The sequence below is a fragment of the Oikopleura dioica genome, chromosome XSR, assembly GCF_907165135.1.
Source record: "Oikopleura dioica chromosome XSR, OKI2018_I68_1.0, whole genome shotgun sequence".
Classification (NCBI taxonomy): domain Eukaryota; kingdom Metazoa; phylum Chordata; class Appendicularia; order Copelata; family Oikopleuridae; genus Oikopleura; species Oikopleura dioica.
The window spans coordinates 4,492,344-4,515,763 of record NC_137294.1 but is presented as its reverse complement, the minus strand read 5'-3'; the positions used below and the strand labels follow the sequence as shown (position 1 = coordinate 4,515,763).

At 41.1% G+C, this 23,420-nt stretch overlaps 6 protein-coding genes across 8 annotated transcripts; 3 read left to right on the top strand and 3 right to left on the bottom strand.

The window, feature by feature from the left end:
- Window positions 1-2,117: 2,117 nt before the first annotated feature.
- LOC145708067 (uncharacterized) lies at window positions 2,118-3,201 on the bottom strand. Its single transcript, XM_081785686.1, has 5 exons — window positions 2,979-3,201; window positions 2,775-2,934; window positions 2,589-2,734; window positions 2,400-2,545; window positions 2,118-2,351 (listed from the first exon to the last, which is right to left on the bottom strand). The coding sequence occupies exons 1-5, from the start codon at window positions 3,166-3,168 to the stop codon at window positions 2,199-2,201; spliced, it is 795 nt and encodes a 264-aa protein (XP_081641812.1). The 5' UTR covers window positions 3,169-3,201; the 3' UTR covers window positions 2,118-2,198.
- Window positions 3,202-3,642: 441 nt separating this feature from the next.
- LOC145706421 (translocation protein SEC62-like) lies at window positions 3,643-7,427 on the bottom strand. The gene is made up of 5 exons (XM_081783820.1): window positions 7,258-7,427; window positions 7,040-7,215; window positions 6,856-6,991; window positions 4,762-5,088; window positions 3,643-4,718 (listed from the first exon to the last, which is right to left on the bottom strand). The coding sequence occupies exons 1-5, from the start codon at window positions 7,382-7,384 to the stop codon at window positions 4,576-4,578; spliced, it is 909 nt and encodes a 302-aa protein (XP_081639946.1). The 5' UTR covers window positions 7,385-7,427; the 3' UTR covers window positions 3,643-4,575.
- Window positions 7,428-7,874: 447 nt separating this feature from the next.
- LOC145706419 (uncharacterized) lies at window positions 7,875-10,606 on the top strand. Of its 2 annotated transcripts, none has more exons than XM_081783819.1 (10): window positions 7,875-8,087; window positions 8,183-8,239; window positions 8,291-8,351; window positions 8,469-8,747; window positions 8,793-8,927; window positions 8,971-9,084; window positions 9,145-9,263; window positions 9,339-9,416; window positions 9,463-10,283; window positions 10,330-10,606. In XM_081783819.1, exons 1-10 carry the CDS (start codon window positions 7,942-7,944, stop codon window positions 10,350-10,352), a joined length of 1,833 nt encoding a protein of 610 aa, XP_081639945.1. In that variant the 5' UTR covers window positions 7,875-7,941; the 3' UTR covers window positions 10,353-10,606. The 2 variants fall into 2 exon arrangements, with proteins under 2 accessions (XP_081639945.1, XP_081639944.1); XM_081783818.1 differs by having other exon boundaries at window positions 7,876-8,087; window positions 10,327-10,606.
- A 2,050-nt stretch (window positions 10,607-12,656) lies between these two features.
- On the top strand, window positions 12,657-15,577 carry LOC145707270 (uncharacterized). Of its 2 annotated transcripts, none has more exons than XM_081784768.1 (5): window positions 12,657-12,692; window positions 13,326-13,429; window positions 14,044-14,153; window positions 14,245-14,363; window positions 14,415-15,577. In XM_081784768.1, exons 2-5 carry the CDS (start codon window positions 13,330-13,332, stop codon window positions 15,088-15,090), a joined length of 1,005 nt encoding a protein of 334 aa, XP_081640894.1. In that variant the 5' UTR covers window positions 12,657-12,692; window positions 13,326-13,329; the 3' UTR covers window positions 15,091-15,577. The 2 variants fall into 2 exon arrangements, with proteins under 2 accessions (XP_081640894.1, XP_081640893.1); XM_081784767.1 differs by lacking the exon at window positions 12,657-12,692 and adding an exon at window positions 12,745-13,180.
- A 160-nt stretch (window positions 15,578-15,737) lies between these two features.
- On the bottom strand, window positions 15,738-16,240 carry LOC145710013 (uncharacterized). The gene is made up of 2 exons (XM_081787694.1): window positions 16,163-16,240; window positions 15,738-16,070 (listed from the first exon to the last, which is right to left on the bottom strand). Exons 1-2 carry the CDS (start codon window positions 16,207-16,209, stop codon window positions 15,791-15,793), a joined length of 327 nt encoding a protein of 108 aa, XP_081643820.1. The 5' UTR covers window positions 16,210-16,240; the 3' UTR covers window positions 15,738-15,790.
- A 665-nt stretch (window positions 16,241-16,905) lies between these two features.
- On the top strand, window positions 16,906-22,742 carry LOC145707534 (immunomodulatory peroxidase-like). The gene is made up of 9 exons (XM_081785074.1): window positions 16,906-17,058; window positions 18,877-19,370; window positions 19,474-19,622; window positions 19,699-20,119; window positions 20,165-20,304; window positions 20,376-21,485; window positions 21,590-22,125; window positions 22,172-22,318; window positions 22,402-22,742. The coding sequence occupies exons 1-9, from the start codon at window positions 17,014-17,016 to the stop codon at window positions 22,567-22,569; spliced, it is 3,210 nt and encodes a 1,069-aa protein (XP_081641200.1). The 5' UTR covers window positions 16,906-17,013; the 3' UTR covers window positions 22,570-22,742.
- Window positions 22,743-23,420: the final 678 nt, after the last annotated feature.

Here is a 23,420-nt window from a genome sequence, read left to right as displayed (position 1 = left end):
TCTACCGCGCCTTTTAGGAACCTTGCGCGCTGAGCGCTATTCCACTTGCCTGTCAAGTGAACATCAGCAATCAGATTGAAATTTTTGTTTAAGGATATAGCCTTGAATATTGAACTTTCGTAGCGCCGAATCCCTGTTACGAATTTATTCATTTTTCAAAGAAACCCTACCTAAAATGCAGCGTAGATTTCGAAAAACCCTTATTTATAGTACTTTCTATGGTGTTTGTACCTAAAAATCGCCTTCAAAATAAAACAGACCGTCGTTCTCTGAAAATTTCCATTAAAAAGGTAAATCTGGATTGATGATATGAAAAATTGAAGCCTTATCTCCAATCTAGCGGTGGATTTTGTAAAAATATTGAAGATTACGGCTTCTAGGAACTGGTTTTTGATTGTACTTCGAAAAGGAGAGTGGCGCGCGCAGCCAATGAGAGCGAGGGGAAAATCTCACTCAGCCATCGCTCAAACAGGTTTTTAAGTGTGACCAAAAATTTTCGTAACTTTTGATTGGGTTAATATAATTACGATCTGTAACTTGCAGAATGTAGCCGGGTATTGGTTTATTCATTTTAGATAGAGTTGGTGTCTATAACTATTCTGGTGGTGGAGTTATGACGTCATCAAAATGCATTATAAAAGGGCGCCTTCAACTTTGTGACGTCATAACTCCACCTCCACAAGTGCAAATAACACCAAAAGCTTATTTAACACACTACAGACCCTCTCCAACAAGGTGCAAAAGAGAGAATCGAAATATCTCGACTCTAACACCTTCAAAAATGCTCCACCATTTTTGGACACACTTAAAAACCTGTTTCATCCTATTTTACGCGAGAAATTTTGTCGACAGCTTGGACGAAATCTAACTGAGATTCTCCCTCGCTCTGATTGGCAGCGCGCGCCACTCTCCATTTCGAAGTACAATCATAAACCAGTTCCTAGAAGCCATAATCTTCAATATTTTTACAAAATCCACCGCTAGATTGGAGATAAGGCTTCAATCTTTCATATCATCAATCCAGATTTACCTTTTTAATGGAAATTTTCAGAGAACGACGGTCTGTTTTATTTTAAAGGCGATTTTTAGGTACAAACACCATAGAAAGTACTAAAAATAAGGTCATTTTCGAAATCTACGATGAATTTTAGGTAGGGTTAATTTGAAAAATGAATGAATTCGTAACAGGGATTCGGCGCTACGAAAGTTCAATATTCAAGGCTATATCCTTAAAAGCTTATTTCAGCATTAGTTATTATATTTAATTTCGATTATCAATACTTTATGTGTTATAAATTGTAGCTTATAATGTGCAAAAAACTTTTATAAAACATAAATGGTATTCAATATCTAATTTTCTGATATTTTATTTCAATTATCCAATAAATATTATATAAAAATACTATAGAAATTAATCTTTATAGTGGTATAATAATGAAATATTGGGGAGTCTCCCCAATCATCTTGTAGATAAATTTGAAAATAAGCTTAACGCTTCCGGGAACTTATTTGTGTAAATCACCCGGTGATATTTGCATCTGATTCTCGACAGTAGGTCAAAAAATCACACGCCGAGACTCTCGGCCCGAGAGGATAGGGCGCGTTAATGCTTTTTAGGCTTCCCGCCCAGTGCAAAAGCCACTCATGCAGCGACAAAATAGGGCATATCCTCGCCCATTTAGGCATGGCGCCCCCGGCAGCGAGAGCGCGCAAATACTACACAAATTGAAAGTGGAGCGCGCCTCTCCTACACCTTTCGCTCGCGTTCACTTGAGCGCCACCATCCCTTCTCCACATTTCAAACACCCCGCATTTTAGACCTACTCCCTTGTAACAATTTTAGGGTAGGGTGGGTTGCGTCATTTCAGCGCTGCGCTCCCGGTACAATACCTACCACACTGCCCGCAGCGAGCGTAAAATCCAATAGAGATGGCGCTTTTTGAGAAAGGCGCTTGCTGCGGGCGGTGTGGTGGGTATTGTACCGGGAGCGCAGCGCTGAAATGACGCAACCCACCCTACCCTAAAATTGTTACACGGGAGTAGCTCTTGATCAACTAACTGAACCAAAATTCAAACTTCCAAGACTCGAAGAAAATTAAAAACACTTTTTTTAATATGTATTCTTATTTGTTTTCAAAACTAATCAAATAAGGCAGTGATAAATGAGATTAATTCAAAGTCGTTGAAATCAAAAGAGGTCAGTTCTTTTTTTTCGGCGTAAAGAAGCTCATGATGCTTTTGGTGCCGACTGAGGCTTTCTTCAAGTCTGCTTCTTTCTTGGTTAGTTTGACTTCTGCCATTGCCTTCAGCGGTGTACCGTTTGAGTAGTCCTCAGTTGGAGCTTCGTCAAGCTAGAAGATTTATGTGAAGATCAAGTATCTACATTCGATGTATCTTACTCTTGATCTTTTCGTAGGAGGCTCATTCTCCTTCGCTTCTATTCTAGCGGCTGTCTGCTCAATTCCAAGATGCTTCTCGTACGCTTTCGTGGTTGATTTTGGGAGGGCATCGCAAATCACTCTCGCCGAATACCGTTTTAATTTGTCTACAAGCGATCGTTGTTATAAAAACGAAAAACGAGGATAAACCTTTATTGGAGTCGTCCATGATCTTCTGCTTCAAAATAGCTTCTTGGACGTTTTTAAGTCGCTTGTCAAGGTTCTCGAAGAGCTTCTTTTCGTCGATTTCTATTCTTTTGGCTTCTTTATCTGATAGATTGAACATCTCCTCGAGTCTATCTTTATTAGAAAAAGAAGCGCTATTAGAAGGCTTACTTTTCAGTTGAAAGTGATAGTGCAACAGTTTTGATCCTTTTGGGCATTTTGAGTTCCGCGATCGAAGCGGATTTCTTCTCGTCTTTAATTTTCTCTAGTTGTGCGAGCAAAATCAGACGAGCATCAAAAGGCGTCGCTTTCAGAATTCCATATGTTTGAACTAAATGCGCGTAAAAGTGATGATAAGCTTGAAAACTGGCTCACTCGTGGTTTGATCTTCGTCCGTGACAAAGGACGAGTAGTCGCCGATTCTTGGAGAGTGGTAGTGCAGCTCCAAGAGCTCACTTTCTGAGCAGAAAAAAGTCACCGGTTTGCCCTTCGGATGCTCGAACTCGACACTTGTGAAGTCTGCTGGCTCTTTTCCCTCTGGAAGGGACAACAGAAACTCTTTCATTACTGAACAAAACAATTTTGTTTAACCTTTTTTGCTTATAGTTTTCTAGTGAACAATCGACGAGTAAATCAGTTAACAGCTTGACGAATTATATTCTCCTGCGCTTGATCGTTTGTTTTTTGATGGATTCAGAATTCCCCTAAATGCGTATCCGTACACCGCCAGAACTCAAAAGAATTCAACGATTGGTTTCTCGAAACTGCATTTTGCCGAATTCAAGCCTTTTTGTCAAAAATAAAGGGTAGCCAAAGCACGAAACTCTCCAAATGACTGCCATGCTTGAGGACGACCGTATTCGTTCCTTTGCAATTTTCCCTGCTCATTCCTTTTTCTCTCTTTTTCTTCCTTTTTCGTTTTGCCCTGTCGCATAAATGGAAATACAAAACGACGGTTGGTAATTATTCGCTAATGCCTAGGAATCAGAGCCAAGGACGAGAACTTATTAGTCTTGCTCTCTCATTTTCGCAAAGTTACTTCGATCTTTTTGATTTATTTTATAATTTTCTTGCAGAGCAGAATAAAATAAAGGATAAAAAAGTGTGCATTGCAAAAAAAAGGAACACGCGATTAAACAATAAGGATGAGTCTAAAAATTACTTTTTGCAACGCTAACAATATTGCACTTAAAATGGAAAGGACGATTTCGAGAGCTATTCAGGTCAGGGTGGCTATTTTGGATTTGGGGGTTAGTTGGAATTGGATTGGATCCAATCCAATAAGGTTTGGATGGAATTTGGATGGCCAGGGTACCGGATTTTGTTGGGGAAAATTGGGCAATTGGGGAAATTGGGGAATTGGATCCAATAAAAAATATATCGCTAAACTATGCAAAGAAAGGTCATTTTCATGATAAAAATAAACAATTTCGGATAAAAAAAATCATTGTTTTGGCCATGTTGATCCTCCTTTCGGATAAAAACTTACTGTTTCGCTTCTTTTAAAAGTATTTAAAGCCTTGGAAAAATTGGAAATCCAATTGGATCTAATTGGAATTCGGGATTTTTGGGGAATTGGGTAATAATTGGATTGGGTTGGATTTTGGATGGATAGTTCCGACTCAAAATTTATTGGATGGAAATTGGATGGCCAGACCCCAAAATTTTGTCCAAAATAGCCACCCTGATTCAGGTTACTGTATCTGGCCTACTAGTAGCTTTATACGAGGGTATTGTTTAGATAAGGGTCTGGCAGAAGAAAGTAGAAGAACATAAGGAAAGAAAAAAGGAACGTTGTTTAGCGAATTGGGGGTAATCTCTCGCTTGAAGCCCATTAATCTATAGGATGATCCAAAGTGGCCCGAAATTGCACCGAAAGGGGGATTAAAGGGGATTAATGAAGACAGAAAACGGCACAAGGATATCGACACGGAGAAATAATCAGCCAAAATTATATAACTTAATTCTATTTTTATTCATCTTTCTTTTCCTCGAGCGTTTTGGGCTCGTCGCAGCTTCCTCCTCCACAGCAGCCGCCATCTTCTTCAATCGCTTCTGCTTGTTCGCCCTCGATCGCCTTCTTCTTCTTCTTTTTCTTCTTCTTGTCTTTTGGTCCTAATAAAACAGTAGATAAACGATATATACGAACGTGTCCTACCCGTGTATTTGTAAGAATAAATCGGGAAGAAGGACTCGATTGGGCCGCAGTCTTCTGTTAAGTTGGGGAAGATCCAGAGGTGATGCTTTCCGCCGGTGAGGACCCAGATAAGACAGTAGAGAATCGTCCTCAGAATTGCTAGAACGATGACAAAGCCGACGAAGCCAAGACCTCCCCATGAAAGGTAGTAAACGCCACCGCGCAGTTGCTGCGGCCAGAGAGGATACAGAACCCCGAGGAAGCCAATAATGATGACGATAGTGCCGCCAAGCCACGTGTACGGATGAGTGGGCTCATAGTCCCACATGAAGAGGGCATCTTCTGCGTCTGAAAAATGAAAATAAAATTCACGAAATGTTGGAAATGATTGCCATCGTTTTTGTTTTCGGTTTTTGAAAATTCGATTCGCTCGATGGAAAATTTTGAATCATGTTTACGAATATCATCACATTTTCAAAACTCGACACAACTCGACTCGACTCGACAATCGCCGAAGAAAAATGAGCTCGACTCGACTCGATACGACATTTGAGAGTCGAGTTGCCGATCCCTGCTTTTCAATCGCTTAAAGAGAACAGAAATGGCAAAACTATTCTTCTCAAGAGTCGGCCGTAGTGTTCTTTCAGTCGCAAGAAAGATATGTTCTCAAGCCAAAGCCTTATTGCAAAGGATTTAAAAATAACGCTTTTTACCTATTAAATAACTCAAAAGGTAATCCTAATCTAAAGAACAAGAAGTCAATCGTTTGGACAAAGAGAAGATTTTACAAAGTCCGGATTGATACAATTTTGAAGATACAGATGTCCGCCCGTCTCTGTGCCCTTGCCTATGAAAGTCCTGTTAGTTTTTTAGCGGAGTGACTTTCTATCGGAAAAAATTGTTTAGCGATGCATAAAAGAGTTGCACGCCGGCTTCTTTGACAGCAATAACGACAGACGCGTTACAGTATCTTCTTCACTCAAGGAAAAGAGCGCTATTATTCATCTAAAGAAGTTCTTCTCTAGATTTCAAATGCTGGAGTATAAGGAATGGATATTTGACTGGATGTGTGGGAAAAATAAAGTGACATGTTCTTATCCATTAACAGATAGTGAGGGACGCAGGATCATATGCTGACGCAGTGTGGGCTCGGATACCCGTGTAGAAATCCTTTTGGACTTAAGTCAGGTTCTGATAGATTTTGAAGGATATTTACACAGGTTCCAAGCCCAGGAAAAGTGTTTTGCGTTGGAAGAGAAACAAAAGTGCAGGGATGCAAGGAACCAAGAAGTTATATAATGATCTCTATTCGGGGAACTTCAGAAATTGGCGACTTTTTACAAGATCTGAAGTTTAAACAAGCTGTTTTCGACCATCATGAAAACGTTTTCATTGAAAACGCAAAAGTCCATTTCGGTAGAAAATGGATCGTATATTTATTTTAAAGAGTTTTAATTTAGGATTCATGGAGCAATACTTGGCCCTGAAAACACCTGTCTTAACTTTCGTAAAAGAATCGATCGCGAACATCAAAATTGACGAGATAATCGTAACGGGGCACTCTCTTGGTGGCGCAGTCGCTGCTATGTTAGGCGTGCTACTCTCGCAAGAGGTGAAAGATGTTCTCACTCGAGTTGTGACCTTTGGAAGTCCAACTCCTGGCGATGCAAAATTCCAGTGCCTCTTCAACTCGAAGTAAGCCCATTAACAGGGTTTGCTCTAGCTTTGTTCTAGTGTCAAAAAGCATACTCGTATTGTCCTTCCAAATGATCCCGTTCCTGCCGCTTTTGGCAGGATTTTTTACTGGTACAGGAATGGCTTGCTTCTCTGCAATTTCCTATCTCTTATCATACCCATTCAAGCCGAAAAAGACACACATGCGAGCCTGGATCGAAAAACGAATTCATCTGTTACGATGACACTTTTCTGCCGCTGATGACTCATAGTATCGATGCGTACGTAAACGGAGTCTCAAAGACGAAAGAGTTGATCATCAAAGAACGATTCAAAAACGCACGGAGCAAAGCGCGAAGTATGCTTTTGCCGCTGTCGGTGCTATTCAACCGAAAAAATAAAATGAAAATCGAAAGACATTAGTTTTGAAAGTTCACTTACCAATAAAGGTTTGGTTTTCACACAAGTCGAGTCTGTACTTTTTCTTTTTCCTCTCGCGGCGTTCTTCTTCGGTTTCAGATTCAGTGTCTCCGTTTGAATCGCGTCGCTTTCGCTTCTGCTTCTTTACCAGATACTCCTGAAGAAGCCAGAGTTAGTTAGGAGGTAGACAAAAGAAGAAACTAACCCGTTCGCCTCGGTAAAAGAGCCCGAGTCGCATGAAAAAGTTCATCATGGCGACGGCATGCTCACGGTCGGGAATGCACGGCTTGTCCGAGTCCTTGGCGTTCTGAGTCGCGAATTTTGATTCCATGATTTTGTCTACTGCTTTCTGCCCGACGAAGTACGCTCTTTTGTCACCACCTAAATTGCCTTATTAACCCGCTTAATTAATGAGAAACAAACCTTTGACGGGTGCTTCCTTGGTCTTGACGTTCCACCTAACCCACTTGGCGATTTCTTCTTGTTGCTCGCTCATTTGAGGCACAGGCTTTCCTTCGCCACCGCCGCCGCCGCAACAGCCGTGACCCATTTTTTTGCTCTAGGTGTTAAAAATCGTTAACAAAAGAAATAGAAATTAGCGTTTTTTTGTGTTTGATAAAAGAAGAACGAGCCGGCTGCCTTTATTCAAAGACACGTATTATTTGGCTTTCTAGAATGTTCTGGAATGTTCGAGAAAATCAGCTTCATAATATTCGAAAGTCAGCTTTTTTTCCTAGCTCGGATTCATTACTAACAGTTTAAAATAGTCAAATTCAAAGGTTAAAGTTTATCTGATAGCAGAAGCGATATTTTTGATATAAATCTACGTAAAAAATAAAAATAAATTTTTGATAACAATACGATGGAAAGTTGAAAACTGAAAATTTAAGCACCGAAAGAGAAAGATAAAAGTTTTTATCATTTTCGTATGAAAAGTTCTCTTTTCGGTGCTTCGTGGCAGATCACTACTGACTGGCGCCGGATGAGTCATCCTTTCACCACGCGCGCGTTGATTGGCCGCTTCCTGATGATTACTATTTCTTACTCTGCTACTCCTCTTAGTAAGTTCAAAGATCAAAGTCGACTTTTGGCGGACAGAGAGCGAAAATGGCGGGAGAAAAGTCGGAGTACAAGCCGCTGAAGATGTGGCCGATTCCGGCGAGTTTCAAACGTTCCGCGCTCTGGTGGGGAGATTTGGTCTGGGGTCGGGTCAAGGGCTATCCTTACTGGCCTGGGAGAATCGACTGTGTCAGGAAAGGAGCTATCTCTTTGCTGATAACAACAAATCTCTCAATAATTCCAATTCTCACTACTTACTTCGTAAAATTATAAGTAAAGCATCCAAAAGATTGTCCCGCTGCTTCCGGCGCAACCAACCCGATCATCCTGTCGATGAAAATACTATGTAAGTCTCCGTTTTAGTCAAGAATTTGTTTTACTATCATCATCTATCAAGGTGGCCTGTGTTCTTTTACGGAACTCACGAAAGAATGTGGATCCCTCAGCGAGATATTCAGGAATAGTTTATTCATCTAAAAAAAGTTGCTTATAAAATTCAGATAATAAATAATAATTGAAATTATAATAAAATATAATTGAAATTTGAACCGTCGTACAGTTAAAACTCGCAAAAGCCCTACGCCGTCAACAGGGAAAAACACCAAGAAGGAGCGAAAAGCAAGGCATTTCTAGGAGCACTGAAGGAGCTGGTCCAGAATCCAAACGGCGAATTCCCCTTCACGTCTGACGACAAAGAGGGTTTGATTCCCTGGCTCTTGGGCGAGCAGGAAATCGAATGGGGTCCCTGGGACGATTTAGCAGAAGAGAGGAAGAAGGAAGAACTGATTCGGGTGCAAAAGCGCATCGAAGCAAAAAAAGAGGAGGAAAAAGAATTGGACGAGTCATTTGAAGCGGTACACATTTGAAGCCCGTCGATTTATGCCTTAAAAACTATTCAGGATCCGCTGATCAAGTCCTTCAAAGACGCCACGCACAAAATCGAAGAGATGGAAGTAGGAGACATGATCGGTGCCAATTATGATCGACCCTTTTATGGAATCATAAAAGACAAGAGCGAGGCAGATGGCATCTTCGTATGTTAAAGGCAAAACTTTCGGAAAATATTACCTTTTCTAGGTTCAGTATTATACCCGCAAGAAAACCAGCACAAATACCTACATTATCAAGAAAAAAGACACCGATTGGGTTGACGAGAGACGTCAAGGCTACATCTTCTTTTATGCGAAGAAGGTAATGGAGCATTACTAATGGTATATATTTTTCAACCGGTGAATTATGAAATATTTGAAGGAAGATGTCGAAATTGTATTCGAAGGGAAAACGGAAGCTTTCGCGTTGTTGAAGCACAACAACGATGATGTGGACTTGGAGTGGCAACGCTGGTGCATTCACAAGATGGCTATGCACGGGTAACACTTATATATTACATTCTCGAAAATTAGATTCCAATTCATCAAGATCTAAAAGATATCAATGCTTTTTAGTGAAGACACCACTGCCGCTGAGAAGGAATTGGAAACGAAGCTGCACAGAAATGAAGGGAGAAAACGCCGCCAGACACTGTAAAATTTCTGATCCAAATTCTTTGATTATATTCAATCTTTTTAGCGGCAAAACTGAACGAACTGAGGATGCCCCGACCCCCGTGAAGAGAAGGAAACAATCATCGGACTCACGAAGGAGCAAGGCCTCCAGCAAGAGCTCGAGCAGAGCGTCTTCCAGACGAAGTTCACGCGCCGCGTCCCCTACGCCTGTCACCACTAAGTTCCAGGAAATCGAAACCCCCTCCGTTGAAACTCACTCTAATGGAGTCAATGAAGAAGAGGAAGTTTTTGCCGAGAGAACGACAGAAACGGCAAGCGGTCTAGCTGGCGACGAGGCGGAGATCGTGGATAATCCAGCGCAGGAAGAAGCTATTGAAGAGCATGCGAAAGAAAAATCGCCTGAGAACTCTACCAAAGGAGTTATTGATGAACCTGTCAAAGAAGAAACCAAGAACTCTCTGGAGGAGACTGAGGATGTTCCTACTGTTGAGTCACAGGCTGATGGCGAAAACAAGGAGGAAGAGCCAGAAGAGAAAGACTTGCAGAGCGAGCCAGAAAATGAGAAGACGGCGTCCGAAAAAGAGGCTCATGCCAATACAGTTTCGCAAGATGGTCAAACTGCAGAGGACGAGGATGGGTCACTCAATGGTAGCATGGACCTGTTTTCTTCAGAAGATGTCAAACAAGAGCCAACTCCCGCCGACGAGCCTATTTCCTCCACCGACCAGCCAAGAGCGGTGCTCTCGTTTGACCAGAGCGAAAACGAGCCAATGGATGCGGCATACGACGTCGACATTACAAACAAAGATCATCCTCTTTTCCTCTCTTCTGACAGTCAATCTTCTCAGGGAAGTCAAGACAGTCAATCTTCTATCCCTTCTCTTGGTAATCTAAAACTCGAATTAATAAATATTGTTTTTTCTTTTAGAAGACGTACCAGCCGACTTTCCCTAACAGAAGAGCTTCTGAAGAATCAAGCTATACTTCAATTGTCTCTTCTAAACAAAGAGACCCTCATTCCGACTCTATAGACTATAGTGTGAATTCCACACTCATGCGCACACCCTCACCGCCCAGGAAAAATATCTTGACATGTTTTCATTGACTGCCACGCCTCATGCATTTAGGTTAACAATTTAGGTAAATTATCGCTTCATTTAAATGCCTTTTAAATTCAACCCCCTGTAAATAAAAGACAGAAATATTAATTTGATTGAGATCATCGAAATTTCACTAGCTGTGAAATTTTCTCATCTTGGTATTTTCACAACGCAGATTTGCATGCAGCGCTAAATTTTCCCATGGCGAGTTCTCGCTTCTGGGCAAATTACACGACTAGAAAGGTTTTAAAAAAGTCAGGAATGTTTCAAGAAAGGGATAAATATCGCCAATTTGTTTTCAATCGTCTGCTGAAAGCAAGTTTCTTCTATATATTCTCCCCGATATGCATGTTGCTTATCACTGATGCATTTATTATTGTTTGACTGGTATCCTCAGACGCTCATGCAGAAAGAAATCATTGTCTTATCACAAGCAACCACATTTTACTCAATCATATCCCATGATTCTTGGAGCTCTTGCTTTCTTATTAAAATAAGCTCAACATCACGTTATTTTGCACGAGATCTACGTCAGTCAGAAAGCTTCAAGACGAGCCCGCATTCCTAGAAAACGCCGTAAAACTTAATCAAGGCTCTTTTATCCCTACTTTGTTGTCAACCAAAAGATCACCAAGATTCTCATGGTAAATTTCCACGAACAACGTTCTCAAAAAAGGGGATGATTTCTTGCTTGAGTATTTCATTTCCGATAATTAGGAATTTCACAGTCATCTCTCATAATGAGCACCTGTGCTCTGGACAAGTTCTCACGCGCACTCTGACACAACACACGCCCTTAGGTTCCCAGCTGATCAAACTTGATGATAATTAGTACTCATTAGCCGGAACATATCTTCTCTAAGTCGAGGATTGAATGTATCAGTCATAATATAATCTGGACATATTTTGAAAATAAGTTCAACAGAGCTATCAAGAATTACTTACGATCAAGTGTGAATGAAATAAAAACACTTATGATTTTCCGTCTAATTCAAAAGTTGACACAGACAAAATTAATATAAGTAAATAATAAGTAATAAGGCAAAATGCTTTGAAAGTTGAGTTTTGACGACAGCCCTATTATTTAGCGGCAGGCGGCAGACGAACGTGGCTGTGTGTCAGTTTCACAATAAACACTTTTCGTTCCAAACGTATTAGTCCAAGTTTATAGCAGGCCCGCTTTGATGCTTTGATGAGCTGTTCCAGATTGATGAAAGAGAGTGAATTAGCGCGCTCGGTCTAAGCTCCTCCGTCGGAGAAGCCAGCCGTATCCAAGTACTGTATATTGCAGCAAATGAGACACTTCCGTTATATACAGGCCAATGCCTCCTGAGCAATCTGATTCAGTGGAATCGCCACTTCCGATCTTTGGCTGAAATTTGTCGCGCTCTAATTTAGGACACAGCTAAGCATTGGGTGTGAGGCACGCGCGTTCCCAGATGATTGCAAATGTTGATAGAGGACCTTCATTTCGAAACTTTCAGCCGGAACGCACAATCTTCTAATGAATAGTCTTTATGAAGTATGAAACTTCTGAATAAGAAGCCTCAAATATGAATAGTACTTTTTCTCCATGATTCCATTAAACATTGATTCTTCGGTTGAAGGCGTGCATTGACAGATTTGAGAGTAATATGGCATATTGCATGTAGGATACAATAAAACGGGTCTAGACGTTATACTCCCGTCACCAGGCAAGAATGTGGGAAGAACCTGAGGTTAGACGATTCTGGTTTAGTCTGCAGGACGCGGATGTTATTACTGACGCGCTAGACGAGAGTGATAAGGCAGTTCCTTTGTTGTCGGTTGCTAATAACGGCGTTCTTATAACGCCCCATTTCTGCCAGAGACAATCAGATGAAGCCAGAATGAATCTGCTTGTCCAGAGATACAGTAAGTTTGTTGTTGATATGGCCCAGTAGACAGACAACATTATCAACGGAAAAGAACCGATTGTCCACATAAAAACACGCTTGCAGCCCCTTGCTCTCTAGAATTCAGTTTTTTAAGGCGCACTGAAAAACAACCCATGCTTTCCAGGTAAGAAACCGAACGCTCCGCATCTTTTAGTCGCCCCGAGAGACACCTATGCAGTTGTTTTTTAATTGATTCTAGTGTTTTCTAGATAGACGAGGCTGTTTTGGAAATTTTTTTAATGTAGAAATTAGTTTTTCTGTCGGGTACAGTGAGGCAGGTAAATTCTTCAATATTTTTTATTTGTTGAAATTTTGTCCTCAGCGAATCTTTTTACCTGAGAACTTTCATAAATGGCTATTTTCGGACAGTTTCCGAAGACTTATTTTACTCGCAGATACATTCCAGTTGTATAACTTATACAATGCAAGATGCAGAGTAGAATTAACCTGCTGAGAATTAATCAAAGGATAAAATTAGGCCGCTATTTTCCAAATTTTCCGCTCTAGGAAAAAAAATTTGTTCGACGATGGCGCTGCGCGGGGGATGGAGCGCGCAATATTTGAGTTTTTAAGGTACCCGCGTTGAATCAGAGATCATTACTATTATCGTTATTTCGATTCCTTATCAAAAAGTTCCAAGTTTGGCTCCAACCGAACTATATTTTTGAAAAACTCGTCCGCAGCAAGAGATACTAAAGAGTACTAGAGTTTCTAAGAAAAGGAAATATTCGAAGACAGCTAGAATTCTCTTAACGCCGAAAAACAGGTACAGCTCCAAATTGTCGACGACTCTATTTTTTGATTTTCCCGGCGATTAAATTTGCGATGAGGCGATCAGCTTTTGAGCCAGAAGCTAACTGCGAAAAATGCACCTTTTCAGCGCCTTTACGTTTTCTAAAATGTTGTTTTAGGCCAATGACACCAACCATACTCTTGTTGATCCTGGTTATCGTGAGAGGTTCTCCTGTAGGAAGCGCACCATCGAAATCATACTCAGAGAAAATCACTCCCAAAGGTAAGAAAATTCACTCCTATAAAATCTATTTATTCCACACGTTTATTTCTTTAAAGATTTTTTCTTTGCTTGTTATCTTACCAAATTTATTCAAAACTCATTTTGAAAGCTAAAAATCATCTCTTTTCTTAATATTTAACTTTAAAATTGCATTTTTTATTAACCTCAAATAGTATTTTCCAACGGTCAGATTTTATCTCTGTCTAAATTTTTCGATCTTCCTATTGTTTTCCATGAAAATAATAGCAAGGTCAATGTTGCCCTTGATTTTCAGGGTCAAGCAAAGTAAACTTAAATTAAGATAAGAATTAGTATATTTAGGCAACAGACTAAATCGGCTTTAGATTATCGAAAGTACTTTTCAATTTGTAAGTCTGGATTAGATTTTTGTGTATTTGGAGAATTGGCGCATGAAAGAGCGATTTCCGGGAGGGATTTCCGCTATCTCTGAGTTTTATCAGTGAAAGCTAGAATACAATTTGTGTATTGGCGCACTTTCTCTCTCTGGATTTTATCGCTTCCCGGACATTCCTCTTTTACGCTCAATAACCGCGATACACACTTTCTTCGCCTCCTTCCGCTCTTCCAAATCACCAAGCCAATTTTTCTTTTAGTCGACTTCGGAAGCGGAACAACTTGGGCTGTGCGATTTCAACTCACAAACAAGCAGTTCAAGAACATGTGCAACGCCCGTCTCACTGTCCCGACCGACCTTATCAAACTTGTAAGTGCACAAGAACTTGTTTCTTGCTTATTTAATGTTTTCGTCGAAACTATGATTTTCTTATTACTTCAAGCTCATAACTGTTTTTTAGTATACTGAACGCCTCGAGCTAGACATCGAAATCCAGTTTCTTTTGGACGACAAGCCTCTCAGTCAGCTTGGCTCGATGAGAGTTTCAAACTTCAAGCAATACACAAACAACCCTAAAAGGTAATTCCACTATTATCAGCTATGAACAGTTTAATAAACGAATAACTTCAGAGCTTACGCAGAAGTACATACAAGAAAGCTCGAGCGCGCAAAGAGTCAGCTGCTGCGCTCGATGCCCGAGTATCACGACGCTGTTGCCGAATACAAGCCTGTGGATGATTTGTATTTCGAATTCGATTCAAAAAGCTCATGTGCGCGAAAAATCCGCAGCAGACGATCCACTAGAGCTATTCAGCACGCACGCGCCAGACGAGATACTTCGAGGAGTTGGTCCGCTCCCAGCTGTCGCCGGTACGAGCTCGTCGTCGACATTTCCGAAATGTACCAGAGCGTCACCGTCGAGCCGAGCATCATCAACGTTGGTACGTGCATCAACCCCCAGCACAAAATGCACCCGAAGCAGCAGAAGAACAGCAGGCAGCCGTACGATGAGCGCGTGCTCCACTTGCGCTCCATCTCACAGCAACAGTGCACGGAGGACTACGACAACCAGTCGAAAAGCAGCGCGCGGGATCATATCTTCAGCTACAGAAACATCAAGGAGCACTTCGCCCACGCCAACGAAAAGGCCAGCACCGACTTCAGCCGATCCATCATCCCCGCGCAGTGCTTCCCCAAGAGCTACGAGAATGCATCTATAGGAATAGCCTACCACAACAACCCCAAAGAGCCGATGAAGCATCACACGATGATGGACGCGATCATTGTCGACTGTGGCTGCCACTAAAAACATCTCCATTATTAAATTCTATTTTTATAAAAACTAGAATTCATAAAATCTTGAAAGTCGATTATCTATTTAAAAAATGATGATTCCATCTAAAAAAATTTTCAAGCTTTTATAAATTCCCGTTTTTATGAATTAGTTTTATGTGACCTGTAAACGTTCCTCATAGCTCATTCAACATTCATTCAACACCTCTTAAATAATTCCATCATCGAACTGCCAGCTTCTTTCCACATTCTACTTCTGCTTAGCTACTCTCATCGTTGTTGTCAACGTCTTTGTACAAATTCCAAAATGCGCAAGAAACAAAGTGTGACGATCTGGTAGTTGAACAAGTTAAAGACCCTACCACAAGTGACTCAGTTTAACAATCCCTTCTGTACAAAATGAGCTCTCTCCATTTCTTGACTGATTGGCCTCGTCCGATCGACAAACTGGTGCAAATTTAAAGATCATTTTTTACAGAAATATATTCATAAAATAAATAATTTACAGAAAAATCTCTCTTTCTCTCTAGTATGAGCAGCTAATAGAAGTCTTCCGATTCTTAGATGACCTTACAATTTGCAACTAACTTACAGTTATTACAATTAACTATTGTAATTGATAAAGTGAAGACTTCATTTTTTCTCTCTTTATTCCATAAATATGACCAATTTCGGACAGCAACATGTTTATCAGGAGTCCTGACTCAGGACATTCAGATTCCCGAGTACCAGGAGCGACGTGCCAGTGCCTCCAGCACCGGGAGGCTGACTGTGGGAAAGGCCCGTTTGCGCAGGTGAGTTCCACGGCCATAGCCAGTGGGTAGTCGGTAACGCGCTTGCCGTGCGAATCCTCCAGTCCAATCAGGCGAGAATTGGCGACGTTGTGGTACTGGAAAGTTAAGCTGCTCAAGGAAGTTCCGCCGAGCGCGCATAAACTCGCCGATGCTGGGCGAGGCTGCACGTTTTGGACGCCAGTTCCAATCGTTTCCCATGCTGAAAATAGTTTAACTGTGAGGAAAATAGACAAATTTATTCCGGATTCAATTCAGGCGAGTAAAATTAATTAGTTAAGAAAGGACGCAAACCTTGCAGTCACCAACGCCAGTGCATTACAAATATAAGCAAGTCTCATTTTTTTTACGTCTCTCGTTTCTTGTCGTTCAAAATTGATTCGAAGAATAGTCGAGGGCAATGGCCTTTTAAAATAAGATGCTCTGAATATTTATTTCAACTAACATTCCATTTGAGATATTAATGCCACTACTTCTGTCCTGGCTTTCCAAAATTGCTGAACGCACAAGGTTCTGCTCAATTATTCACTCCAAAAAAACCACTCTCTGAGTTAGAATTTCCTTTTCAGAATCATACATCAGCAATAATTTCGCGCAATTACATAGAGTCGACCTAAGATTGAATATTCTTCTGCATAAGAACCAGCAAACTCATCAAAATGGTAAACTGAGCACTTTCAATTGCTCGAATTCTAGAGACACTTTTAAAATTTGAATTTCCAAGCAACAGTAGATTTTCCTAAACACTCACGTTGTTAAATTCTTAGAATGATTTTCTATAGTCAAAATGTAGATTCCCCGTCAGATTATTTAAAAAGATATTTTCCTTTTTTTCAGGTGAGTCGCCGGAATTTATGCAATTTTGATAATTCCCACCTCGGAGCGGAATCCTCATTATGACAGGTTGACGTCAGTTCTGCACTCTGAAAACGATCCCTCTCCCTTGTTCGTGTAGGCGCGGTGCTGGTTCAGAGCACCATTTCTAGGTGGAGCTATGCGCGGGCCAGCTCAGCGTTCATTTTTATAGATGCACTCATAATAGCAGCTCAATCTTAGTCCACTTGAGACCGTTTCCTTATATTTTTCGAACAGAGAGTGCATCAACAACCAAGAAAAGAAAGAAGAAGCGCCTTTATTGCAGACACATGAAGCTCGGTGTTCTATTCACACTTGCTTCCGCCAGCTCAACGGTAATTTCGGCGGATTATCGAGGAACCCTACGGCGTTTTATTCAATATCTGATTCTATAAAATATTCAAAAGATCCTTCATATTTTTTTTATTATTTACCTAGAGCTTTTTCTACAAGAAAACTGATTTTTGAAATCGTTTTATTGCCAATAAAATGGATCCAATTTAATCAAAAGCAAAATTCAAGCACAGTGGAATAATGAAAGAATAACTCAAAAATAAATTAAACGTGAGGATTACACAAATGTTTAGCTAAACTGACTCAGCCTAAATGAGCACTGGTCGAACGCCACCTCTTATGTTATTTTTTCTCGTTATCGAAAGAACCCTACTTCACGTTGCCAACAATTATGGAACTTTATTTCGTTTAGAACCTTTTCTAAATAATGATTAGTTGAATGAAGATTGGAGTCAAATCATTTGAATTTCTTAATTTATTTGGTCGAAGATTCTTGATTCGTGATTTTACTACTGATTAAAACTACGCCCCTCATCACGCTACTGCGTAAAAAGACGTGTAATGACAACAGTCTCCTAAATCTTTATCTTTTAATTAAGACACAGTCCTCCTTTCCAGAGTTTTCTGCGATAATCCTATGCTTCCGCGTCATCAGTGTTTTACGGCGTCGATTTATGGGTTTATGAGCTTTGTTCGGCCATAATCTAAGTTGAAAGTAACTATTTCTGACGCGCTCTAACAGCCTATTGTGATGCTGGATTTAATGAGCATGATTTTCCGCTATGTGGGGTCAGATTAGGAAATTACACCCTGCCAAGACTGTTGACTCGTCAAGTCTCATACGTAATCCTTACAAGTAATTACCGATTATAAAGAAGATTAATTATCATTAGGGTTCCGCACGATCGGAGGACCCAAATTTCAAAAACCAAAATTAACTATAAGAAATTTTGAGGTTTAAAATAGGATAGAGGTTTTCGACTATGGCGAAGAAACATAATCAGAATTAATTATTCTGATGAAAGCATAGTAGATTAATTATCGATACTATGCGCAGAAATATGAACGAGTTTATCTCAAGGATAAACGAATTACGACTGTACTTAACCTGTTTATCTTGTAACTAAATATGAATTCCGTGATGAATGATTCAAATTTAAAACTTGCTCAAGATTTGTACCTTGTAGAGCAGTGTGGGCCTGCGCTCGTAATATCCATCACTGTAATGATTTCTGACTGTGTTGTTCAGATGGAAGAATCTTCAGTCTAGAAAAAGTCGCTTGCGCAGCTGACCAATCAGAGCGCATAAGCCTTTTAAACTTTATATTTTTAAATAGCTTTAAAATAACCAAAGAAATGGCTTTGGGGGGAAACTAGGATTGGATAAGGATTCTACTAGTCATTTTTAGTAGAATTTAAAAATTTTGGTAAATATAAAGTCTCTGTCCGAATCGTGCGGAACCCTAATTATCATGACCACGTTGCCGTGCTGTATTTTCAAGACAGTACTACCGAGCGGTTTAGGGCACACGTAAGCCAAACCTAAACAGACAGGGTTAAGGCCTCCGCTATCGGTGCAAATATTCATTTGCAAAGTGCATTACCGCTCCGTATAAGATCGGGCATATTTCTAAAATAAAGTTCATATTTTTATTAAGTTCTTGTTTCCTATAACGGCAAACTAATTAATTAACACCCAGCCTCGATTTCTGAGGCCACGCTTATTTAGTATTGAAACATGAATTTCGGACTAGACGCATGTAAAAATAAAGTTTCAGTTATTTCATAATATTTGCAAATTTGACGACAAATAATGCTTAACCCCATTTGTCTTCGAGAATTAAACATACTGTTTTCAGGCGGAAAGCAGCGCTCATGCGGCTCTACAGAGTGCCTCTCCTGGCGCCTTAAAGTTACAGTCCGCCTATGAGAAGATACAAGCAATGTTGGCTGAAATAAACGACGAGATTCCACGAATGAAATCTTCAAGTGAGCAACCCCAAGTTGCTGGACGGTACTTAGCGAGTGGTCGATCGTCTGCCCAATCTGCCCACTCTGCTTTTAATGAAGCTTCAGAAAAAGCAGCTAGCATTCAAGCAAAGTGGGAAAAGAAGAAGGCAATGGACAGACTGAAAGGTGTCATGATGATGGCGAAAAGCACATCGTCAGAAGATGACTTCTGCCCAACGAAAATGACCGCTGCGGATTGTCCGGCTGTTTCTGACCAGCGATACCCCTCTTACGACGGATCGTGCAACAACAGAATCGACCCCACTCGCGGTCAATCACATCAACCCCTGAAACGCCTTCTCAACGCCAATTACGACGACGAGCAGGAAACAATCAGGAACGTGTTTTAAATTCATCGAAAATTCATACTTTCAAGATCAAGTTTGCACGTTTTCGGCAAGCTCTTTTTCAATTATTGATGTTTTTGAAACACAAAAAAGGAAAAGCGTTGAGGGCGGTGACCTTCCACCAGCTAGAGTTGTTTCCAACAAGATTCAGAACTCACAAGCAGCCAAAAGTGTGGAACTGACGCACATGTTCACACAATGGGGACAGTTCATTATTCATGACATAGTTCATACTCCAGTTGTCAAAGGTAAGTCTATTTTATTGTTCAACGTGTATTGAAAAATAATAACAATACAAATCAGATAACCAAAATATTTTTATAGGAAGCGATGGAAAAGAGCTGGACTGCAACTGCGAAAATCCACATCCTGAATGCATTAATATACCACTCGCCGAGGATGATATCCAATTCACCATCGAAGGAAAAACTTGCCACTCTCTCGAAAGAAGTCTCCCAACACCGAGCAAAGATTGCGACGTGTACACTAGACAGCAGCTGAATCAGATCTCGAGTTACATTGATGGAACGACAGTTTACGGAACTTCGGCGGAGCTAGCTGAGAGCATCCGAGACCCGGAATCTGAGGCGGGCGAGTTAAAAGCTGACAAGCCAAAGTCACCAGAACATGGCGAATTCGAGCAGCTGCCTAAATTCGAAATATTCGAAGAGAACAGTCCCAAAGGCTTTGCATGCCCCTTCAAGCTTGCAAAAGGAAAGGAAAATTGCTTTTTGGCCGGTGATACGTAAGTCCCTTATCTCTTGGTTAAATTATTGAAACAATTTTAAAGCCGAATTAACGAAAACTTGGGATTGGCCTCAATGCATACGCTCTTCATGCGAGAGCATAATCGAATCGCGAGAGAACTAAAAGCGTTAAATCCTCATTGGACTTCTGACACAGTCTTCAACGAAACAAGACTCATTATCGGTAAAATTTCACTATAAAGATAGATTCTTCGCGTCTTAGAGGCCGATCAAATATTTTTATTTTATTTTCAGCGGCGATGCATCAAATCATTACCTACAACGAGTATCTTCCTGCTATGCTCGGCAAGAAGTTTACAAAACGTTACAATCTCGACCTTGCAAGTTCTGGCTACTTCTACGGTTACGATGCTTCTGTTGACGCTTCTGTTGCGAATGAATTTACCACAGCAGCTTTCCGTTTCGGACATTCGATGATTTTCGACCAGCTCTCTCGTCCATCAAACGATTGGACTGATCAACAGTCACCGCTTGAAATGAAGGCTTTCTTGTTCAATCCTCTTGAATACGTCAACCAAAACGGCTCTCAAGTCGAACCTGTCCTTCGTGGTCTCGTCGTCGATCCCAGTCTTATGGCTGACACGACCTTCCCAACTTCTATGAAAGAATTCCTCTTTGCAGAAGCGGACAAGTACGGAAAAGATCTCCTCGCCATCAATATCCAACGTGGTCGAGATCACGGCCTTCGAGGATATAACGATTACCGCGAATTTTTCGGGCTCCAACGAGCGGCGCATTTCGACGAGCTTTTGGAAATCCCTGCGGACATGCGACACACCTTGTCAGGTCTCTACGACCACGTAGATGACATCGACCTGTACGTTGGCGGGCTTGCCGAGACACCTGTTTCCGGTGGCGCCGTTGGACCCACTTTTGCGCATATGATGGCGGCGCAATTTAGAGACTTGAAGGTCGGAGATAGATTCTACTTCGAAAATGGCGGTTGCGAAACGACGTTCACACCAGAACAACTTACCGAGCTTCGAAAGATAACGCTATCTTCTCTCATGTGCACGTGTACTGACACGGATTCAATTCAACGCCTTCCCTTCTTCTTCGCCACCGAAGAAGATGACTCAATGAGCTCGCCAAACCGAAACGCGAATCCGCGAGTTCCTTGCTCCGAAATTCACTCCCTCGATTTGAGTGCCTGGAAACAGCCTTACCGCAATTCAGATGACATCAGCGGTGTGCCTGATTCGGGGGTCTGGACAGCATGGCTTCCTGCTAGTGGAAACCCGCCAAGTTTGGACCTCGACGTTCTACATCGCGAGCGACCGACAGGAGTTTGTTTGAACGCCATCAGCTCGGAGGCTCGCGTTCTCGAGGCTGGCCGCATCCAAAGTGAGTTACATCATTCATCTTATCACTCTTAGCACTAACTCTCGTAAAAGCTTGATTTTTTTTTAAATTGAAGTATTTTCGAAAACATAGTAAAATCTGTTTAGTGCGATTCATGTGTCCTGCTGGAGGAATCAGCCACAGTGACGTGCCACCTGCTTGTCTAGATCGAGGTCGATGGACAAACTGGATGGACACTTCCAACCCAATTTCCGGAACTGACTCCGAGCTTATGAAGGACCTCCGAAAATTGCGACCGGCAGAGATTTGTGAAAATCCGATCTACATTCAGGCCCAAACTGTCAACGATAACACACCGGCTGGCGAGACGGGCGATGTTTTCGCAACCCTCGACCCCGTTCGTGGTCTTCTTTGTCGTGGCGAAGATCAACCTAGCGGAATATGCTCAGACTACAAAGTGCGATTCTTCTGCCCGAATGAAGAGTTTGACCTTGAACTCGAGATGGACATCGTCGTCGCTTACGACTCTGAATCAACCAAAGTCATTTCCAGCATCGCTACATTGATCGAAGAGCAAGACGATCCCGAGTTTAGTTTTGACGATTATGCTTGGACTGGATGGTACAATTCCGATTCCCCATCGCTTGATGACGACCTCCACGGAGACAATGAGAGTCTCATGGTATTTTGTGGTTGAGAATTCTGATTTTATTCTTTTTCTTTCTTAGCGAGCACGAGCGACCGCAGACATTTGCGCGAATCCTGTTGCAATTGAAGCTGTGCGAGCCATTGACGGCGTCGATGCTCTGAGCACTGGCGATGTTTTCAAGTTCTTTTCGCCCAAGAAGGGTCTTGTTTGTGAAGACAGTGACCAGGTTCGTTATCCCGAGCGAGTAGATAGGCGGATTTTTAGCTTGAACAAGTGCGTTCCTTGTAAATACCTAACATTCTTCTTCAGACAATTGGATACAAATGCGACGATTACAAAGTACGCTACTTGTGTCCTCGGGAATTGATCTTGGCTGCACCTCTTCCACCTGCAGCTGGTCCAGTAGAAACCTATCGATGGGCTCTTTCACAATCCGAAAAGCTGTGTGATGAGCATAAAGTCTGCTGTCACGTTTAAAAAGACAAACATCTTATTCCCATTTCGACCCTGCTACTTCTGTATAAAATATGACAAGTGCATAATATTTGAATATATTATGAGCACCGATGAAGATGAAATAATATTTTCAAGCTTTCTCTCTACGGTGCTATTATGAAAAAACGCTGTACAAATAAATTTCCATCTTTTCACATTTTCGTTTCTTACTTTAGGTGCAATAGCTTTTTGTCTAATTAAAAATATTGAATGGAAGACTTTGAGTAGTAAACGTAACTGAAAACTAATTGAGTATTGATAGTACTACTCATGATTTTGCTGTAGGCTTCAGCAAGCAGCGCACAAGCAAGTGATGATATTGCAATAAGACCTTCACGTTTGTAGTAAATATGAGAACGCGCCATGTTTACCGTGACAGTAAACGTGAGTTCTCATGGCATACTTCGTATTCGATTTTCAGAGCCCATTATATCACATTATTAATACCATATTAATATGATATTATTAATATGGGCCCCATACTTTTAAGGCCTTCCGAAGACAATTACCGCATCCATTGATGCGTGGACTAATATTTGATTAGAGAAATCAGTCAATTTCACTTGAACAACAAGTTTGGAGATAGCGTAAGCGCTCGAATAGACCTTGTGTATCCGATAAAGAAGAAATAATTTTGTGTAAAACATAAGTTTAATGTTCAACTGGGCGCATTCTAAAGTTGTCGTTACGTCCTGCTGTCGTGTTATTCAGATTTATCAGGTGATTGATTCAAACTCTGTCTGATTTTCTGACGTTGCGGTTCCGTTTTAATTAATTTCTAAATGCGATTTTGCTGAAAAAATTGCAGACGATTAGCCTTTTACAGCTTTATT